The sequence below is a fragment of the Gavialis gangeticus genome, unplaced genomic scaffold, assembly GCF_001723915.1.
Source record: "Gavialis gangeticus isolate Ggan-Ray unplaced genomic scaffold, GavGan_comp1, whole genome shotgun sequence".
Classification (NCBI taxonomy): domain Eukaryota; kingdom Metazoa; phylum Chordata; order Crocodylia; family Gavialidae; genus Gavialis; species Gavialis gangeticus.
The window spans coordinates 33,463,761-33,479,560 of NW_017729028.1; the positions used below are offsets into that span (position 1 = coordinate 33,463,761).

General features: G+C 48.8%; 1 protein-coding gene across 3 annotated transcripts in view; it reads left to right on the forward strand.

Moving 5' to 3' along the window:
• Window positions 1-15,115, forward strand: part of GATA4 (GATA binding protein 4) — a 71,386-nt gene extending 56,271 nt beyond the window's left edge. For 2 of the 3 annotated variants that reach the window (XM_019520916.1, XM_019520914.1), the window contains 5 exons: window positions 3,788-3,957; window positions 8,064-8,189; window positions 8,807-8,894; window positions 8,987-9,129; window positions 11,869-15,115. In XM_019520916.1, coding sequence (XP_019376461.1) covers window positions 3,788-3,957; window positions 8,064-8,189; window positions 8,807-8,894; window positions 8,987-9,129; window positions 11,869-12,051 — 710 coding nt within the window. In that variant the 3' untranslated portion in view covers window positions 12,052-15,115. The remainder of the gene's footprint in view (window positions 1-3,787; window positions 3,958-8,063; window positions 8,190-8,806; window positions 8,895-8,986; window positions 9,130-11,868) is intronic. The other variant, XM_019520915.1, reaches the window with a different exon arrangement.
• The last annotated feature ends 685 nt before the right edge of the window (window positions 15,116-15,800 follow it).

The window sequence follows — 15,800 nt, forward strand, 5'->3', positions numbered from 1 at the left end:
AGAGCAAGAGGGGCAGTGGGAGGACATGGGACCAGCAGTGGAGGTGAGCACACGGTTACTGCACGTAGGACCCTGGAAGAAGCTTGGGTCACTGTCGGAAGAGACACGCAGCCCGTGAAGAGCTCCAAGGAGGGAAGGGGTGACCGGCTGGAGCAGTTAAGAAGCTGCTTTCTAATTTTTGCTGATGCCAAGATTTTGAAGGCTGCAGGCTATTGTCATCACGCAGCCTGACCTCAGCAGAGCACAGTCCGGAGCCTCCAAATCTCATTTCTGACATCCAGCTCAGAAGCATGTAGCTGAGTGAGAGCATCTTTTTGAGAAACCCGTCTGGCTTCAGCCATCTCATTCATCGCTATGATAAATGGACATATCCAAATGCTAAACTCCATATATTAAACCGTCTCTTCTCACCCACTTTAATCCGTGCTGTGTAAAGGCAGTGTATGCTTCTATACGAGACGCTTAATGCGCAGTAGACTAATGCTTCTGCACATTAGTGCGCATGGCAAAAGCTGTGCTAACATGCTAATGTGCAGTAAAGTTGTGCTAACATGCTAATGTGCAGTAATATTAGTCCACTGTGCATTAAGTGTCGCACCAAAAGCTTGCAACCACACTCATGTGCAGTATGGCAGCCTACTGCGCATTTACTTTGTACTTGATTTTACAAGTGCTAAATTTAATGCACAGTAGGCCCTCCGCATTAATGAATGTGTAGACGTGCCCAGTTGTCCTTAAAAGGATTTCAGCACCGTAAAGCCTGCCTCAGCGAGGAAAGATGCATCTCTCCTGCAATTGTGATCTCTCCCTGGTGACAGAGCCGAAGTCACGTATTGCGTTGTGACCAGGTGAGAACTTTGTAGGCTTCGTCTTCAGCATCTGGCTCAGCATTTGCTGCTTGGACAGTGCAATGATGTAATCCTCCCGTTAGGGTTACTTTTGATAGCGATAACATTTTTAGCAACCTACTTCCAGAAGCATTAGCACAGCGATAGACTATGAATGGTCTGATTTTCAGACCCTGAAGGCCCTTTGAAGTCACTAGGAGTTGTGGAAAATCAGCATGATTGAAAAAAGCAGGCTATAGAACCGGAGAGATGGATGTATTTCAGTGCCTCCATATGTAGAGCTAAACGGGAACTGATTTCCCTAAGATACATTTGAACAAAAATGAAAAAAACAAAAAAATTCATTTCCGCCAATGCATTCTGTATAAAATTTTGATTATGAGTCAAACAACTACAAACCTGGAGAATGAAAATAATCCATTGAAGACTGCTTCTGCAAATGTTTCATGCAACCAGAAACCAAAAAAAAAAAAAAAAGAAAAAGTCTGATCAAATATTTTCCATCAGAGATAGTTTTAATTATGCAATTTGGGAAATGTTGGCAATTTTCTTTTATGGAGGGACCAGCTCAAACCCACTTGATCCAACAATTCTAAGACAGCTTTTTAGTATTTTTTTCATTGAAAAAAAATCATTTTTTTCCCATTATTTCATTTTTCTGTTAGTATGGAGCTGTTCCACTGGGAAGAAATCATTTCCTGACCAGCTGCTCTAGCTCCTTTTCGTTTCAAAATAAACTTTCTGGATCTAGGGCAGAGGTAGGCAACGGTTTTTTGGCTGGAGTGCTGAAAAACCCACAATGCCTACCTTGGAAGGTGCTGGAGTGGTGGCAGGGGTTGGCTGCAGCAGAAGGCTGCTCCCCGGCAGTCGCATGCTGCTCAATCTGGGCATGCCCCTTCCCACCTCTTGGGGCGGAAGGCAGCCACGTGCCAGTAAAAAGCATGCCGCATGCCATGTTGGGCATGCACGCCATAGGTTGCTGACCCCTGTATTAGAGGACGGTTTCGGGTTGGATGTACAGAAGAGCTTCTTTACAGTAGACCATGATCTGGAACAGACGTCCCAAGGAGGCGGTGCTGTGCCCAACCTTGGAAGTCTTCAAGAGAAGACCGGACAGACACCTTGGTGGGATCATTTGATCTCAGCAGTATTCCTGCCCAGAGCAGGGGGGTTGGACTCAGTGATCTCTTGAAGTCCCTTCCAGCCCTTCATTTGTATGTTTCTATTATCAGATTCTCTCCTTTTGCAAGTCCGGGCCAAATTTGTCCCTGGCATCTCTATGCAATGGATGAATTTGCCTCGTTTCCATGGATCAGTTAGCCTAAGCGAGTAGTTAGCATCTGCACTGAGTTCACCTCGGCACCTGCTTCACAAGCGACACTGGGCTGTAGCACCTCAAAGTTGTATCCTCCAGAGCAGCGGTTCTCAACCAGCGGCCTGCGGGATGCATGCAACCCGGTCGTCACGCTGAGGTGGCCCACGTGACATCTTGTTCAAACATTTTGCAAATGGATGTGCAGGAAGTAAGTTGCATGGGTGCGTTTGACATAACACACCAAGAGCTGCAAGTGTGGCCCTCCGTGGCAAATCAGTTGAGAAGGTTGATCTTTTATTAGACCAACTGAGTAGATCAGAAGCTTGCAGGGAACCTTTTTTCCAATGACTCAGGTGGTCTAGTAAAAGATACCACATCTACCCAAACAACCTTGCCTGCCTATGTCCTTAGATCTATACTGCTACAACCAAAAACCAAGGCAAAATAGATTTGCTTTTGGGGGCTCTTTTAGGGTTGTGATGCTGAAGTCTCTCTTTGGCATCTCTCCATTTCCAGGAACATGGTTTGCAAGCTGACATCTCTGGCCAGACTTGCACACATGGACACTTGATGCTAGCAAATGCCCACAGACAGTACACGGCCTAAGCTGTAACAGTGATTCTCAATCAGGGTGTCGTGGGAATGCTAGTCGTGTTATGCATACGACCACGATTCACGAGATAAGTCCAGAGGTGTCAATTCATAGTGTGACCCAAATGTGTGACCCAAATGTTACCCATAGTGTGACCCATAATGTGACCCATTCTGCCCTGCTGTGCTGTTTCTGAGGTCTTTGCAAGAGAAGAATTGCTTTAGGATTTTTCTGTAGTCAAATAACATGAAAACGAAGAGCTGGCATTTGGGGGGGGGCAGGGAGGAGCAGGAGCTTGGATCTAAAAAGTTTGGGAACCGCTGATCTACAGGCTTACACCTCCCTCTAGCGGCTCAGGGTGACTCTAGCATCCTGGTACGCGCTCCTGTTTTCAGCCGCAGAGGCCTGCGCTGCATGTGATGAAAGCCACCTGTTGAAACACGTGCGGGGGAATTGTGTCCGCAAACACGTACTTTGTTGTGTGCATGAAGCTGGATGCTGCCCGTGTCTTCCCGACTTGTGTGTGCAAGGAATTTTGCACGTTCAGTAGGCACACGTGGGGTTTTTAATGACTCTTTGGCTGTTTGCATGAGTCTTTACATTGACTTTAGCGGGGGGTGGATCGGGTCCTGTCTCAGCAGGGTGGGTTTGTTCAGGAAAGAGGGCCTGAGCATCTGCTCTTTGAGGCAGTGTTGTGGCTCGTGTTATCACTGTAGTGTCTGAACCCCATGGACCCTTACTGGGGTGGGGAGGTTTTATCCTGGTTTTATAGAGCAGATTAAGTAGCTTGTCCAAGGTCACACAGAAAACACGTGGCAGAGCTGGGCACAGAATCCAAGTCTCCTCAATCCCAGCCTGTCAGGCCTCTTGTTCCCTCTCAGGACAAAGTGCTGCTTCTAAGGAAAACCCCTGCGAGCTCGCGAGTCTCCTAGTGTGCAAATACTCAGGGACCAGGGCGGCCTGCTTCAAAAAAAAAAAAAAATGAATTTAACTAATTCTTCCCACCCTCTTCCTCTTTCCCTGTCCTGGCAGCAGAGTTTTTTGATGATTACTCTGAGGGCCGCGAATGTGTGAACTGCGGAGCCATGTCCACCCCGCTCTGGAGGAGAGACGGCACGGGCCACTACCTCTGCAACGCGTGCGGGCTCTACCACAAGATGAACGGCATCAACCGGCCCCTGATCAAACCCCAGCGGAGGCTGGTAAGAAAAGGCTTTTGCTGCTCCCCGGCAGCCTGCCCAGATGCACAACAGACTCCAGAGCAGGAAACCGGTGCATGTGGAGCTAGCCAGACGTGCCATGCTGCCCTGTGCAACAAGGCTGAGGGTCCTGGGGGAAGCCAGGCATTTCCCTTCTTACCACTTCCCTTTCCTCTTTTTCACTGAGCCCGATCCACCCATCTGGGCCTCAGTCTCTGCCGGTAGCATACAGTCATTGCTTCAATGCGATGGTCTGTAACCGGTGCATCCCAGGGTCCTTTGGACTGCCTACGAAGGAGCCGTAACGTTTCTTGCAAGGGACTGGGGGATCCCTACAGATGCCCAGGTGCCTACCTGCTGCACCCTGCTCTGTGACAGGCCAGGCCTTGGTTTTGTAGATCCGTGCCGGTGGACACACACCTAGCTGGGGGCGTCTGACCCCAGCGCTCTTTCCTGCCCAGGGCAGGGGGTCGGACTCAATGACTTACTGAGGCCCCTTCGAGCTATGACCTTGTTATACATTCATAAACTGTAGCATATGAATACCTACCAAGCCCTTATCGCCTCCGATGTGGTCCTTCTCACCCTTCCCTTAGTACACATGATGTCCACCACTTGCTATGTACTGCTCACCAGTGGCCTCCTTCAGTTTAGGGCAACCCTGACTCCCAGATACTCCAGCAGCTCCATGACTTCCAGTGACCCTCTGTACCCGCAAGCCAGGAGGCAGGACAGAGGCACAAGGGGGTGGGGAAAAGGCAGTGGCATAATTTGGTGTCTCCCTGGGGCTTTAGGGGCTGGGAAAGACATATAGGTATGGGGAACTGGAGAAGGGGTTGTGGCTGCAGGCTCGGGGCCTCTATCTGTGAGGGTGTCCACGCCATGCCCATCCACGTGGTATCTGTGCACCTGCCCTGTCCTTGGTAGAGCGCTCCTGGAAAGGTGCCCTGCAGCATCACAAGTCGCACAGGCTGTAGCACCGATTTGTGCCGTGGGGGAGGTGGTCATCTTCAGGGAAGAGTTATTTATGCTGGGGTGAGGCCATAGGCTTTTGCTCCGTGTCCTCCCAAAGCCACAGCCGAGGCAGTGGCTTCGCAGTCCTCTGGAGGCCCACGGCTTCGCCACGAGGAGCTGGTGAACTGTCTCTCTTTACATGACTTCAGGTTTCTTTGCAGGGGGGAGGAGACATTTCCTTTGTGAGACCTCCAGCCTGTCTCCTGCCTCCGCAAATGCCACATCTCTTAGCTGCATCCTTCCAGTCATTCCTCAGCATCTGCCATCATTTCTTCAGGGAGCTGCTTTGGCTTTATCTTGCCCTGGGTACTGATCTGTAATCTCCTGATGCCCTCTGGCAGCCAAAGTATATCACATTCCCACCTCCTAGTACTGCTGAGCTCTAGATTCAGCCTTCACTTGGTGCTTAAGGTGATGGCTGGCCTGCCTACTTCACGTCAAATAAGTGAGCTCAGAAGAGCAACGGTCGGCATTCAAAGTCCAGAGATGCCCCAAACCCATTCCAGTGCCCCAGCCTGGGGTGTGCCAGACAGCACTGTGGAGTTAGGGCTTATATCCTCATGGTGGCTGTGATGCTGGATTTAGGGGATGGGTGGACAAGTACCATGGTCCTTGCCTCTGTTGCCTGTCTTCATTGTGGCTCTCATTACATTTAGAAATGTTAGCGAAGGAAGCCGGGGGTCCTAGTGTGTCAGGGAGGCAGAGGAACGACTGTGCTCACCTTCATGATGGGGACCTTGGCTTTTGAAAATTTAGGGAGGTAGTGAATTAAGACCCACATCGCCTTTCTGGGATAGCTAGTCCTGCCCCCCACCTGATAGGGAGTGCAACGTTTCTGCTAAAATCTGGAGTAAGGAAACAAAAAAAATCCCCATCCTTACGGACGTTTATTCCCAAATCTTGACCTCCCCTCTGAGGGCTGGAGAAAAGTCCAAGCTGGCTTTTATTTTACTTGCAGAGCGTAGTTCATTTCTATAACGACTTGCTCCTTAAAAAGACTAAAGCACTTATATCCATGCCCAGCTTGCCAGCAGGTCACTCATCTTCACACAGGCTCTGGGAGGTTGAAAGCAATTCAGATCCTTTTTTTCCAAGGCCTTTTTTTTGTTCGTCACAGTTTCCACGCTTGTCTGTTCTCGGATGGGTACTCCTCCCTCTCTCTTTCTCTCTCTCTTCTGGATCAAGGTTACCATTTTATACAGTTACACATTGATTGCATTTGTAAGCCTTTGCGCTGGGTCACACCAGTCTATTGCCTTTTTCTGCAGGGTTGAAACTCTATAAAAGTCTTGTTCCCTGCACTGTTTCATTGCTGGACGTTTGCATCAACGACTTCCCTTCCTACAGGAACCATCCTTCATCTTACCCATTTAGCCAGGGTGACATAGAACCCATATCACGTTTGTAGGGTGGTCTTGAGCCGTCCATATTGCCCGGATGGCTTTTAACTAAGGTTTCCAAGGAAAACACAAGTGGAAAAAACTGCCTGGATGGCTCCAGGCAATAGGCAGAGAAGGCCAGGAAGGAAAATGACAGCCAAAGGCAGAGCAAAGTGGGCAGGCATGCAAGTCTTTATGGATTTGGGAAGGAAAAGGTAAGGATGAGGGGGAAGCTGGAGTGGCTTCCCAGCTTCCCACAACTACGCGAGTTGCCACTGTGATGATGGCCGTCATCTTGTCTGACCCCCCAGGGTTCAACCTGGGATCTGCGGGTCTACAACAAAGCACAAATGGCTACACCTTCAGCTAAAGCACCGTTGTCAGGTCTTCAGCAGATTTATGCAACAGGCCCAAAGGGGGACCAGTGGGTTACATGAGTTTGCTAAAGTTTCCTGGATTTTAACTAATGTTTCCAAGGAAAGCACAACTGCATGGAAACATCTGCTTCAATGGTGTTCATCGTGTATTGCTTATACGATGCCAAAAGTGGGCTGAGACCCTAAGGTGAGGTCCCAGATCAGAAAAGCTTCCAGCGTACACTGTTGTCATCGAAGAGTTTTGCCATCGGCTTCTGTGCCAGTGGGATTGTGCTATTAGCTCCTGGTACTTCCTGCTCCGTTTCCAAAATGCACAGAGAAAACTCGCATAGCCAGGAAAGGGTCAATTCAACTGCCCACCTCTGACGCACTCCCTGATTCGTGGAGAAAGGTTTGGGATCTTTATTTGGTAGCCAAGTTCCCAGGGCAGAAATGAGGTAGACCTGGATCAGAGCCCCTGCAGGTTGTGGCACTCGCAATCAACCCAAATTCAACCAGCTGGGCCAAGTTGTGGGCTCGGTGAGCATAGTTTGATTCTCACTCTAAGTGGGAAATAAACTGTTGCCTTTTGACCTTCTGCAGATCTACCTTCACCATACCCCAATGGTTCCCAACATAGGGATGGCAAAGTCCAGCGTGACCACAGTAGTTAGGAGTAGGGTTGTGAGCCCCAGAGGACTTCAGTTATAGCTCTTGGGTTTGTGCTAGAAGTTGAGCCTGGATGTGGGGTTTTCCTCCCAAAGAAAAGGAGACTTATGGTTTTATTGAGATGGCCTGAACTGAGGTAGTTGGGGGATAGCCTCTGACTCAGGAGCCCATGGGTCTCGGTCCAGCAGTGCCAGGAACTGCTGCTTGGCCCATTGCAAGCCAGCTGGGGTATGGGGTAGGGAGGTGCTCCTGGAGACAAGTAAGCAGGGTCAGCCCATCTCTGCTAGCTGGTTTCTCTCTCCCACGTTTCAGTCCTGCCTGCCTGCTCCATGCTCACTGGAGCTACTATGAGCTGCCCCTTCCCACAGGTAGGACCTAGCCATATGTGTGTGGCCTATGTAGAAACATAAGAAGGGACATCACATCCCTGAGTGGGAGCACCACTGGGCTCACAACCACTACCAAGGTAGCTTTAACAAGCTACCTTACCCCACATGGCCTCTGCTTGTGAGTCTGTAAAATGGGTACAAACCCACTTACATGTACACCCCCATTTTTACGTGGCAAAAGAACACCTACAAACCCAAAGGTTAGCTGCTAGGCTACATGAGCTCTCATCAGGATTTGAAATGCTTATAGCCAGTGTCAAGACCAGGGAATTGTTCACGCTGTTCTTGCCTTTGCATTGCAGTCAGCCTCCCGCCGCGTCGGCCTCTCCTGTGCCAACTGCCACACAACGACCACCACGCTATGGCGCAGAAACGCGGAGGGCGAGCCTGTGTGTAATGCCTGCGGGCTATACATGAAGCTCCATGGGGTAAGGATGGATCAACGCTGTGGTTTCTATGCTAGAAAGTCCTTGCGGACACCAGGCGGTGGGGAGGCAGGGTTCTTGTACGATATAAACTTTGCCTCGACTGCAGTCCCGTCATGGCAGCAGGAGGTGGCTTTGTTGTGTAAAGGGCTAAAGCAAAGAGACATATGACAAACCAGTGGCTGGAAGTTAAACCTGACTCACTCCTATTTGGTGCATGTTTCTAATGATGAATTCATCACTAGAACGTGCAGTGGAGGGTAGGCTTCACAGTAAAACTGAATGCCTTTTTTTGGCTGATATGCTTAAATCTGGATCTGGCCTGCATAAGACAGGAGGTGAAACTAGATGATCTGATGGTGCCTTTTAGCTATACACATCTGGGCGCCAAAGCCTTGAGTACCAACATCCTTCAGTTCCAAAAAATTCAAATCCAGGCTGAAGCCAAATCTAAGAGCATTAGCTGGTCTCCGGTCTTGCTTTGTGCAAAAGCAGTCAGTGACTTTGGGCTCTGTGGCTTTTTAGTTCAATCTACTGGACCTGTGAGGCAGAGATGGGATCTCAGTATGACCCATGGCTTTAAACACATCCTGAAAATACCTCTGCATCTGTGTTCCTAGGTCCCCAGGCCTTTAGCAATGAGAAAAGAGGGGATTCAAACAAGGAAGCGCAAGCCCAAGAACCTTAACAAATCCAAGGCACCAGCAGGTGAGTGTCAGGCGAGAAAGTCCTGTGTGCCTGTGCATGTGCATGCGTGCGTGCAGGATCAGGCCTAGCCAAACCATTTCATGTTCCCGTAGGTCCATCCAGCAACGAGAGTCTTACCCCCACCACAAGCTCCACCCCCAGCAGCAGCACCACCACCACCACCGAGGAAATGCGCCCCATCAAGACAGAACCGGGTCTTTCATCTCATTATGGGCACCCAAGCCCAATTTCTCAGGTCAGTGGAAAGAGACTTCAAAGACAAACTGGAATCTGCTTTCCTCACTGGGAAAGAAAGAAAGTTCCCAAAATGTTCAGTGCAGGGAAACAGTAGCCATTTTATCTCCATCCAAGGGTATGGAGATTCCTATTGGGGGGAAATATACTTTGCAGGGTATTACCCCATGGCTAGAGAAGGGCAAAGAGTCTGTGCCACTTGCCTTGGGCACAGGGGTAAATGTCTTGCCTCAGTGGGAAGTTTTGCCAGCACGAATGAACAGTGAATGATCTCCCCTCCCACACCAACTACACGTGATGGCTCTGAGCCTAGACGTGGAGGCAGCAATCTTGCTGAAAACCGAAATAGCACAAGGTGGCACCGTGCTGAGATACCTGAGCCAGGTCTGGCATCAGAAACAAAATAGCCGCATGGCACTGTGACGTGGCTAGCTAGTTCTGCTGAGAAGTAAAGCTTATTAGTCTGCAGCCTAACCCTAATCCTAGCTAATATGGCTGTACTGCTTCCTGTTCTGGAGCAAGTATATCCAGAGCTAGCTGGGGCGTCCCCGCGTGATACTGCCATGCCCTTCATAAGGCATGTCTACACATGATGATTTAAGGCGCGTTAGCCATTTTTAAGGTGCGGTAAGGGCACGGATCTACACGTGCATGCCCTTAATGCACCTTAAAATTGGCAATTTTAGGCTATTCACACCTACATTTGGTACCTGCAAAAGTAGGTATCAACTGTAGGAGCAAATAGCTAAAGCACCTTAACAAACATATAGATGCACTAAGGCGCATTAATGCTGTGTATGTCAACCGATTTGCGACTAACTTTTGTCCCAAGTCGGTCTGCACACCGTGTTAATGTGCCTTAGTGCATGCATGTGTAGATGTGTGCCTAATTTGCCTTCATACGCATAAGGCAAATGCGCATTAAGTTTAGGCGTGCGTAAAAGCATGTGTAGATACGCCCACAGACTCTGACATATATCGTGTTGTCACGGACAGCTCAGCAGAGCGAGATCTGCTTTACGTAGCGCAGCGGTTCTCAGCTTTATTAGACTCATGGGTCCCCTTGGAAAATGCCAGCTCTCGTTTTCACTCATTTTTTGACCATGAAAAAATAACATGCTAGATTTTCTGTTGCAAAGAACTCAGAAAGACCACAGCAGGTCAGATTTTTTTTAACACTACGGATTCCTGGTTGAAATGTCTTGGTTTACCTTGCGAACCACGGTTGCTCACCTAATAGTGCTAACATTGCGTGACACCCTGCAGCACCCTTGCAAGGGTCTCAAGGCACCCCAGGGTGACACAGCACCCTGTTTAAGGTAGTGTAAATGTACCCTTAAGTTTCTGGTGACCCTGGGGTTGTGACAGGGCAGCCATGTGGGCCACTTGGTGAGGAAGTGGAAAGTATGCAAAGCCAGAGTACCTGGTACCAATGCTACAGGTCTTGGTGAGAGATGTGGCGGCTCTTAGTCTGAGCTATGCAAATAGCTGCTCCCTGCCTGGAAATGTATGAGTGTGAGAAGAGGAAAACCAGAACAAAGACTCATATTTCCAGAATCAGCGTGTCCACACAGAGCCTTACACTGAAGTAGATATTCGGCATAATTATTCCAGCAGTTTCAGTACATTTCCAAGTGTAGACAAGCTGGTTTTGACCAGAAATAAGGCAGCATTTGACATTTTTGACTTTGCTTTTGGGTTCAGAGAGTGCAAACCCACGTACACCAAAGCTAAAAAATAATTGCTGGGAGTTAGACCACCCGCCAATTGAAACTAAATGTTTGCACTATGTAAGAGACTTGTAATATGTGGCTTATTTGTAATACATTATTCGGCCACCAGATAGCCCTGCAAGCTCTCTGCAGCTGGATGCTCTGGGTGATGGGACAGACAAATCAGCAGTACAGAAGTCTGTGTGTTTCTGTCTGTTGAGTCCTTTACTGGAAGTCTCTTGCCTAAGGAGATATGCCATATGTGTCATAGCAAGGTTATATCGTAGCAAGACAAATGTTCAGGTCAGTTAACTTCCTCAGAAGAACACTTGATGTTTAAACAAAACGTTCAGTGTAATATTTGCAGATTGTGACATCAAATCAATGTTAAATAGACACTCAAATAATAAATGAGACAAATCCCCACAATTAAGTGCGACTCTGAACTGATTTCAAAATGTAATTCTACAGCTGGATGTAATACCAAATACTCTGGTACGGTGACAGGCTAAGATGGTCAAAAGGTAATTGGTAACAAAGCCATAGGCCGCAGAACAGGCGGTGGGCCACTCGGGCCATGACCCGACCAACTTTTAGTACGTTAATTTAGCTAGCTATGCAGTTCAAAAAATAGCTATATGGTTTTAACCGGAATGACAAACGCGTGTTTGTGGGTTATATAAATGAATGTGATAAAAGTTGGTCAGGCCGTGGCCCGGGTGGCCCACCCCATTCCACGGCCTGTGAACAAAGCTAACGAAAACTTGTGCCTGAGGATATAAAATGATCGCTTGTGGCCGTCAGTAAATAATTATGCGTCCATCTACAGTATTAAAAATGGGGTAGGACAGAGAACATGAGATGAAATGCACCGATGATCACGCGCAGCATTGCAGACCCCATGTTCTCACGTGTGCACATCCCCCTTATATTGTTGTAACAACATGAGTCCGACGTACAGGAAATGCTGAGCCCTTGCTCAGGTTTCCTAAAAAACCTTCCTTTTCACTTTGTGCATTTTTTTGTAGGCGTTCTCAGTCACTGCTATGTCTGGCCACGGATCTTCAATTCACTCTGCTATCTCCGCCCTGAAGCTTTCCCCGCAGGGTTACCAATCAGCCATCAGCCAGTCTCCCCAGTCCAACTCCAAACAGGACTCCTGGAACAGCCTGGTCTTAGCTGAAAGCCACGGAGACATCATAACCGCGTAACCTGTTCCTCTTCCCATGGACTTCCCGACCGCTTGAAATACAAAGAAGACGCCCTGCAATAATAAAGCAATATTGTGGTTTCCCTTTTTTCCCCCCCTCCTGTCTCCAGGAGGGTCATCTGTTATGATTGTGGAAGAACAATTCCTAATAAAATTGTAAAGGGAACTTTTCTGAGGTGTGGGAGAGCGAAATCCCCAATGAACAGAGAAGACTGGGTCTCAGAACGACAGCGACCTTTTTCCTTTAAACAAACCTTCACGTATTAGATCGTAGCTATCGCCTCTGGACTGGCTAGAAGCAAAGAAGGGACTCAGGTTTTTATAAAATATCAGGCTTTGATGTCTTGGAAGTGATGGCACAGAGACACTTTCTTCCTCTCACCACCCATTAGTTTCCTGACCAGGTCCATCTGGACGGAAACGCCATCCTCTTGTTATCACCCAAAGGCACAGACTCAATGACCTGCCTTGAAATGGAGCCGGCCCTGGGACTTGTTGCATGGACTTCATTAGCCACGCATTCAGTGCTCGAGTGGCTTTTCTCTGACAGTCCAGTTGAAAAACGAAAAACTCGGCTCGCACATCAAGCGGCACATCCAAAACTTTGGGGGGTTTTTTGTGTTACCGAAAGGGTCCGAGAACCTTGTGATTGTGCTTATTTAACAGTGACTGGTTTTCCTTTGTTTGTGTCTGAATCATGGGATCTCGTTTCCAAAAGGCTCTTGCTGGAGCGTGGAGAAGGCCTGTATGAAATTAAAACCCGATAACAGTGCAGCGTGAGTTTTCTGATGGGGAGATCGAGAGACGTGGAGTCTCTGAGACACCCAGAAGGAACTGCTGGACTCTGCCCGCAGAGGCAGCTACGAGCCTGGCTTGATGCCTCTCCAGAGCTCAGAAGTGCTATGATGATATCCATAACTATGACGCCGTACTGCGATTGTGTACGACCCTGTGACCTGTCACAGTTAATTTAATTTCTTTTGATCTTGTTTTCTGTCGCTGCCGACAAACCCAGTTTTCTTTCTGCCAAGCTGCAGCCAGTACCTGCCTCATGCCCCAAAAGCAGACACCCTGGCGGCCCTGCCAGGCCCAGCCTTATAAAAGCCCTTATTCTTGCAGGCAACAAATTGTCATCTTCTGTGTCCCCAGCAGCAGTTCAAGGGGTACAGGCAGGCACACTCCCGCAAGCATTTGAAAGCAGCTGTGATGTCCCCAGGGCAAAGTTAATTTTGTTTTCTTTTTAAAATATTAAACAAGAGGCTGGTGTTTCCCTTGCTCTGCAGAGCTGAATAATGCCTGCTCCAATGCTTCCCTATTAAAGGCCCATCTTATGCAGCTCGGCAAGGGGATTTCAGGGAGCCTGTCAGTTGAAGCAAATTCCTCAGTCCCTTTTCCTCCCCATCAGTCCCTAGGTTCCCATCTCTTATCTTGTCTGCCCAGCTCTGCTACCTCTCTGGCACATTCAAAATTCACCTCCCTAAAACATTTAAATATATGTGTGATGGGGGGGGGGGATTGTGCCACTTAGACCCCTGTACAGAGGGGTGCAAAGTATATAGCTTCCTTCTCGCACCCAGGGGCTGTCCTGACCCCTAGCTCCCTATAACACCCCAAAAGGCCCTCTGTAAGTCGAAGGTGGCGGCTGGGTGGGTTGAGGGGGGCACGGACAGGGGCCAGGTCGAAGCCCTCTTTGCTAAAGCTTCCTTGTGGGATGGGGAGATTGCAATGGAGCTGCACTGACAGGCACTGGGGAGAGGGGTAGCAGCCATGGACCGTTCTTGATCCCCTGGTATCTGGGCTTAAGGATCCACAGGGCTTCAGGATGGGGCCACTCCAAGCGTGGCAGGAGATACTGTGATGTACTTCTTAGGAGGAAAGTTGTCCCATAGACTTTTTGTGGGAGGGGATGTGATTCTGGCAATGGCAATCCTTCCCGGGCTCGTGGGGATGGAGAGCTTCCATGACCCGGTCGATGTTTCCATCGCTAACATCTGAGATTCCCACAGACTTTCCATCTCCATCACCGCCCCGGTTCTGTCTTGCAAAGTTCAGTGCAATGTCCTCATCCAGGGTTAGAGTGAGGGGCAGCAAATGGGACACTGAAAAGCTTTGCAGATGATACAGAATTGGTGATTGTGAGCCAGAGTGGGGCTGGAAAAGGACATCACACCGAGGAATCCAGAAGTTGGGAGATCTTGGGGCACTGCCCGAGATACAAAACCGGGGGACTAAGCTGCTGGAGCCTTTCCTTCAGTCCGTTCGAAGAATGCCATCCCTTCCTTCCATTCAGGGTGCTCAAGCAATGCTCAGAAAGACAAGATGAGGATTTATTATTTGCATTGCTCCATCGGGGCCCTGTTACGTTAAGACCTGCATGGAGATAAAGCAAAAACCATTCCCTCCTAACAAGCGTAATCCTGCAACATCTCCTGTATAAATCGACTCCTGTGAGTACCCCCGAAAAGCAAAGGGGTTACTCCCATGTGCAGTTTCAAGATCAGGTCCCAATAAAATCAGACCTCTGTTGTGGGCCGTACAGGGGCACGGAGGGAAGTCTGGTGGAGAATAGGGGGTTAGAAAGGTCATTAACCAATTCTGATCGTCTTTCCTCTTTGTGACAGTGCAATATCTTTAATAGCCGCTACATTTGTTTTACTGGTGATCAGAAAAGATCTGTATTTAGACAGCAATCTCACTGGCTGATTCGAAACTCTGATCAGGAGGAGTTAAAGGCATTTTGATGGGAGCTTTAATGCTGATCAACAATCCTTAATAGAGCTCTAAAGCTGTGACTGCGCTGTGGGGGTTTTGTTCTGGGTTTTTTGTTTTTTTTTTTGTCCTTCTATAAAGTTTGCAGCTTCCCAAACTCATTGGGAAGGTCCCATGGAAAGAGAGGTGCATTTGTTGCGGGGGGGAAAAAACCCAAACTGAACAAGCTGTAATTATTTAAAGATGTAAAAAAAACTATAGTATAATATGATGTAGTATGGCTACCAATCCACATAACTTCTACACCTTTAGGACTAATGGAAATACAACAATGGTAATAAAAATAATCAAGTTTCCTTCTTTCTTATTTTTTCTTGCACTGAAATAAGTATGTGGTGGATCTGCAGTGATTCTGGTTCATGCACAGTGCGCTGCCCAGCATGTCCTGTGGAGGGTTGAGTGGGCCATCGTGTCACGGACTCGGCATCAGAAGACCAGGCTGGGGTGGGGGATGCTTGCCGGTAGCAGGGCCATATATGTTCTTGAATGACTCACATGGATTTGCAATTGGTTTGACTTGGGACACAAAGCATTTTCCTTCAATAAAAATATTCAGACCAAGAAGGAGGCTCTGGCCAGGGGGAACCCGGGTGACTGGGGGTGTGGGTGGGTCTTAGGATCACTTGTTCACCCATGTCTCCTGGCAGAGTTTCACCGGGCGGCATCCGCTGGTTCCTTGGACTTGTTCAAGGGGCAGCGGTGGCTGGCCAGTGTGCTCTGCTCAGTATCCCAGCTTCGAGTCAAGTCAATCCCGAGGCTGCTGCAACTGCTGGGGCACCTTGGATGCTGTAACAACCCTCCTAGGTTAGTTGAGTTGCTGTTCATCATTGGTGATTCTTCGGGCAGAGCGACCTGGTGGCACCCATCTCTCCAAGAACGGATGGCTGTTGGCTCACAGGGAGCTCATCCACCCTTTGACAGGTCTTGCTTTTAGCCCTGATGGATGTCCGCCCACCCTCCTCGCCTAGGCTAGCCTAGGTG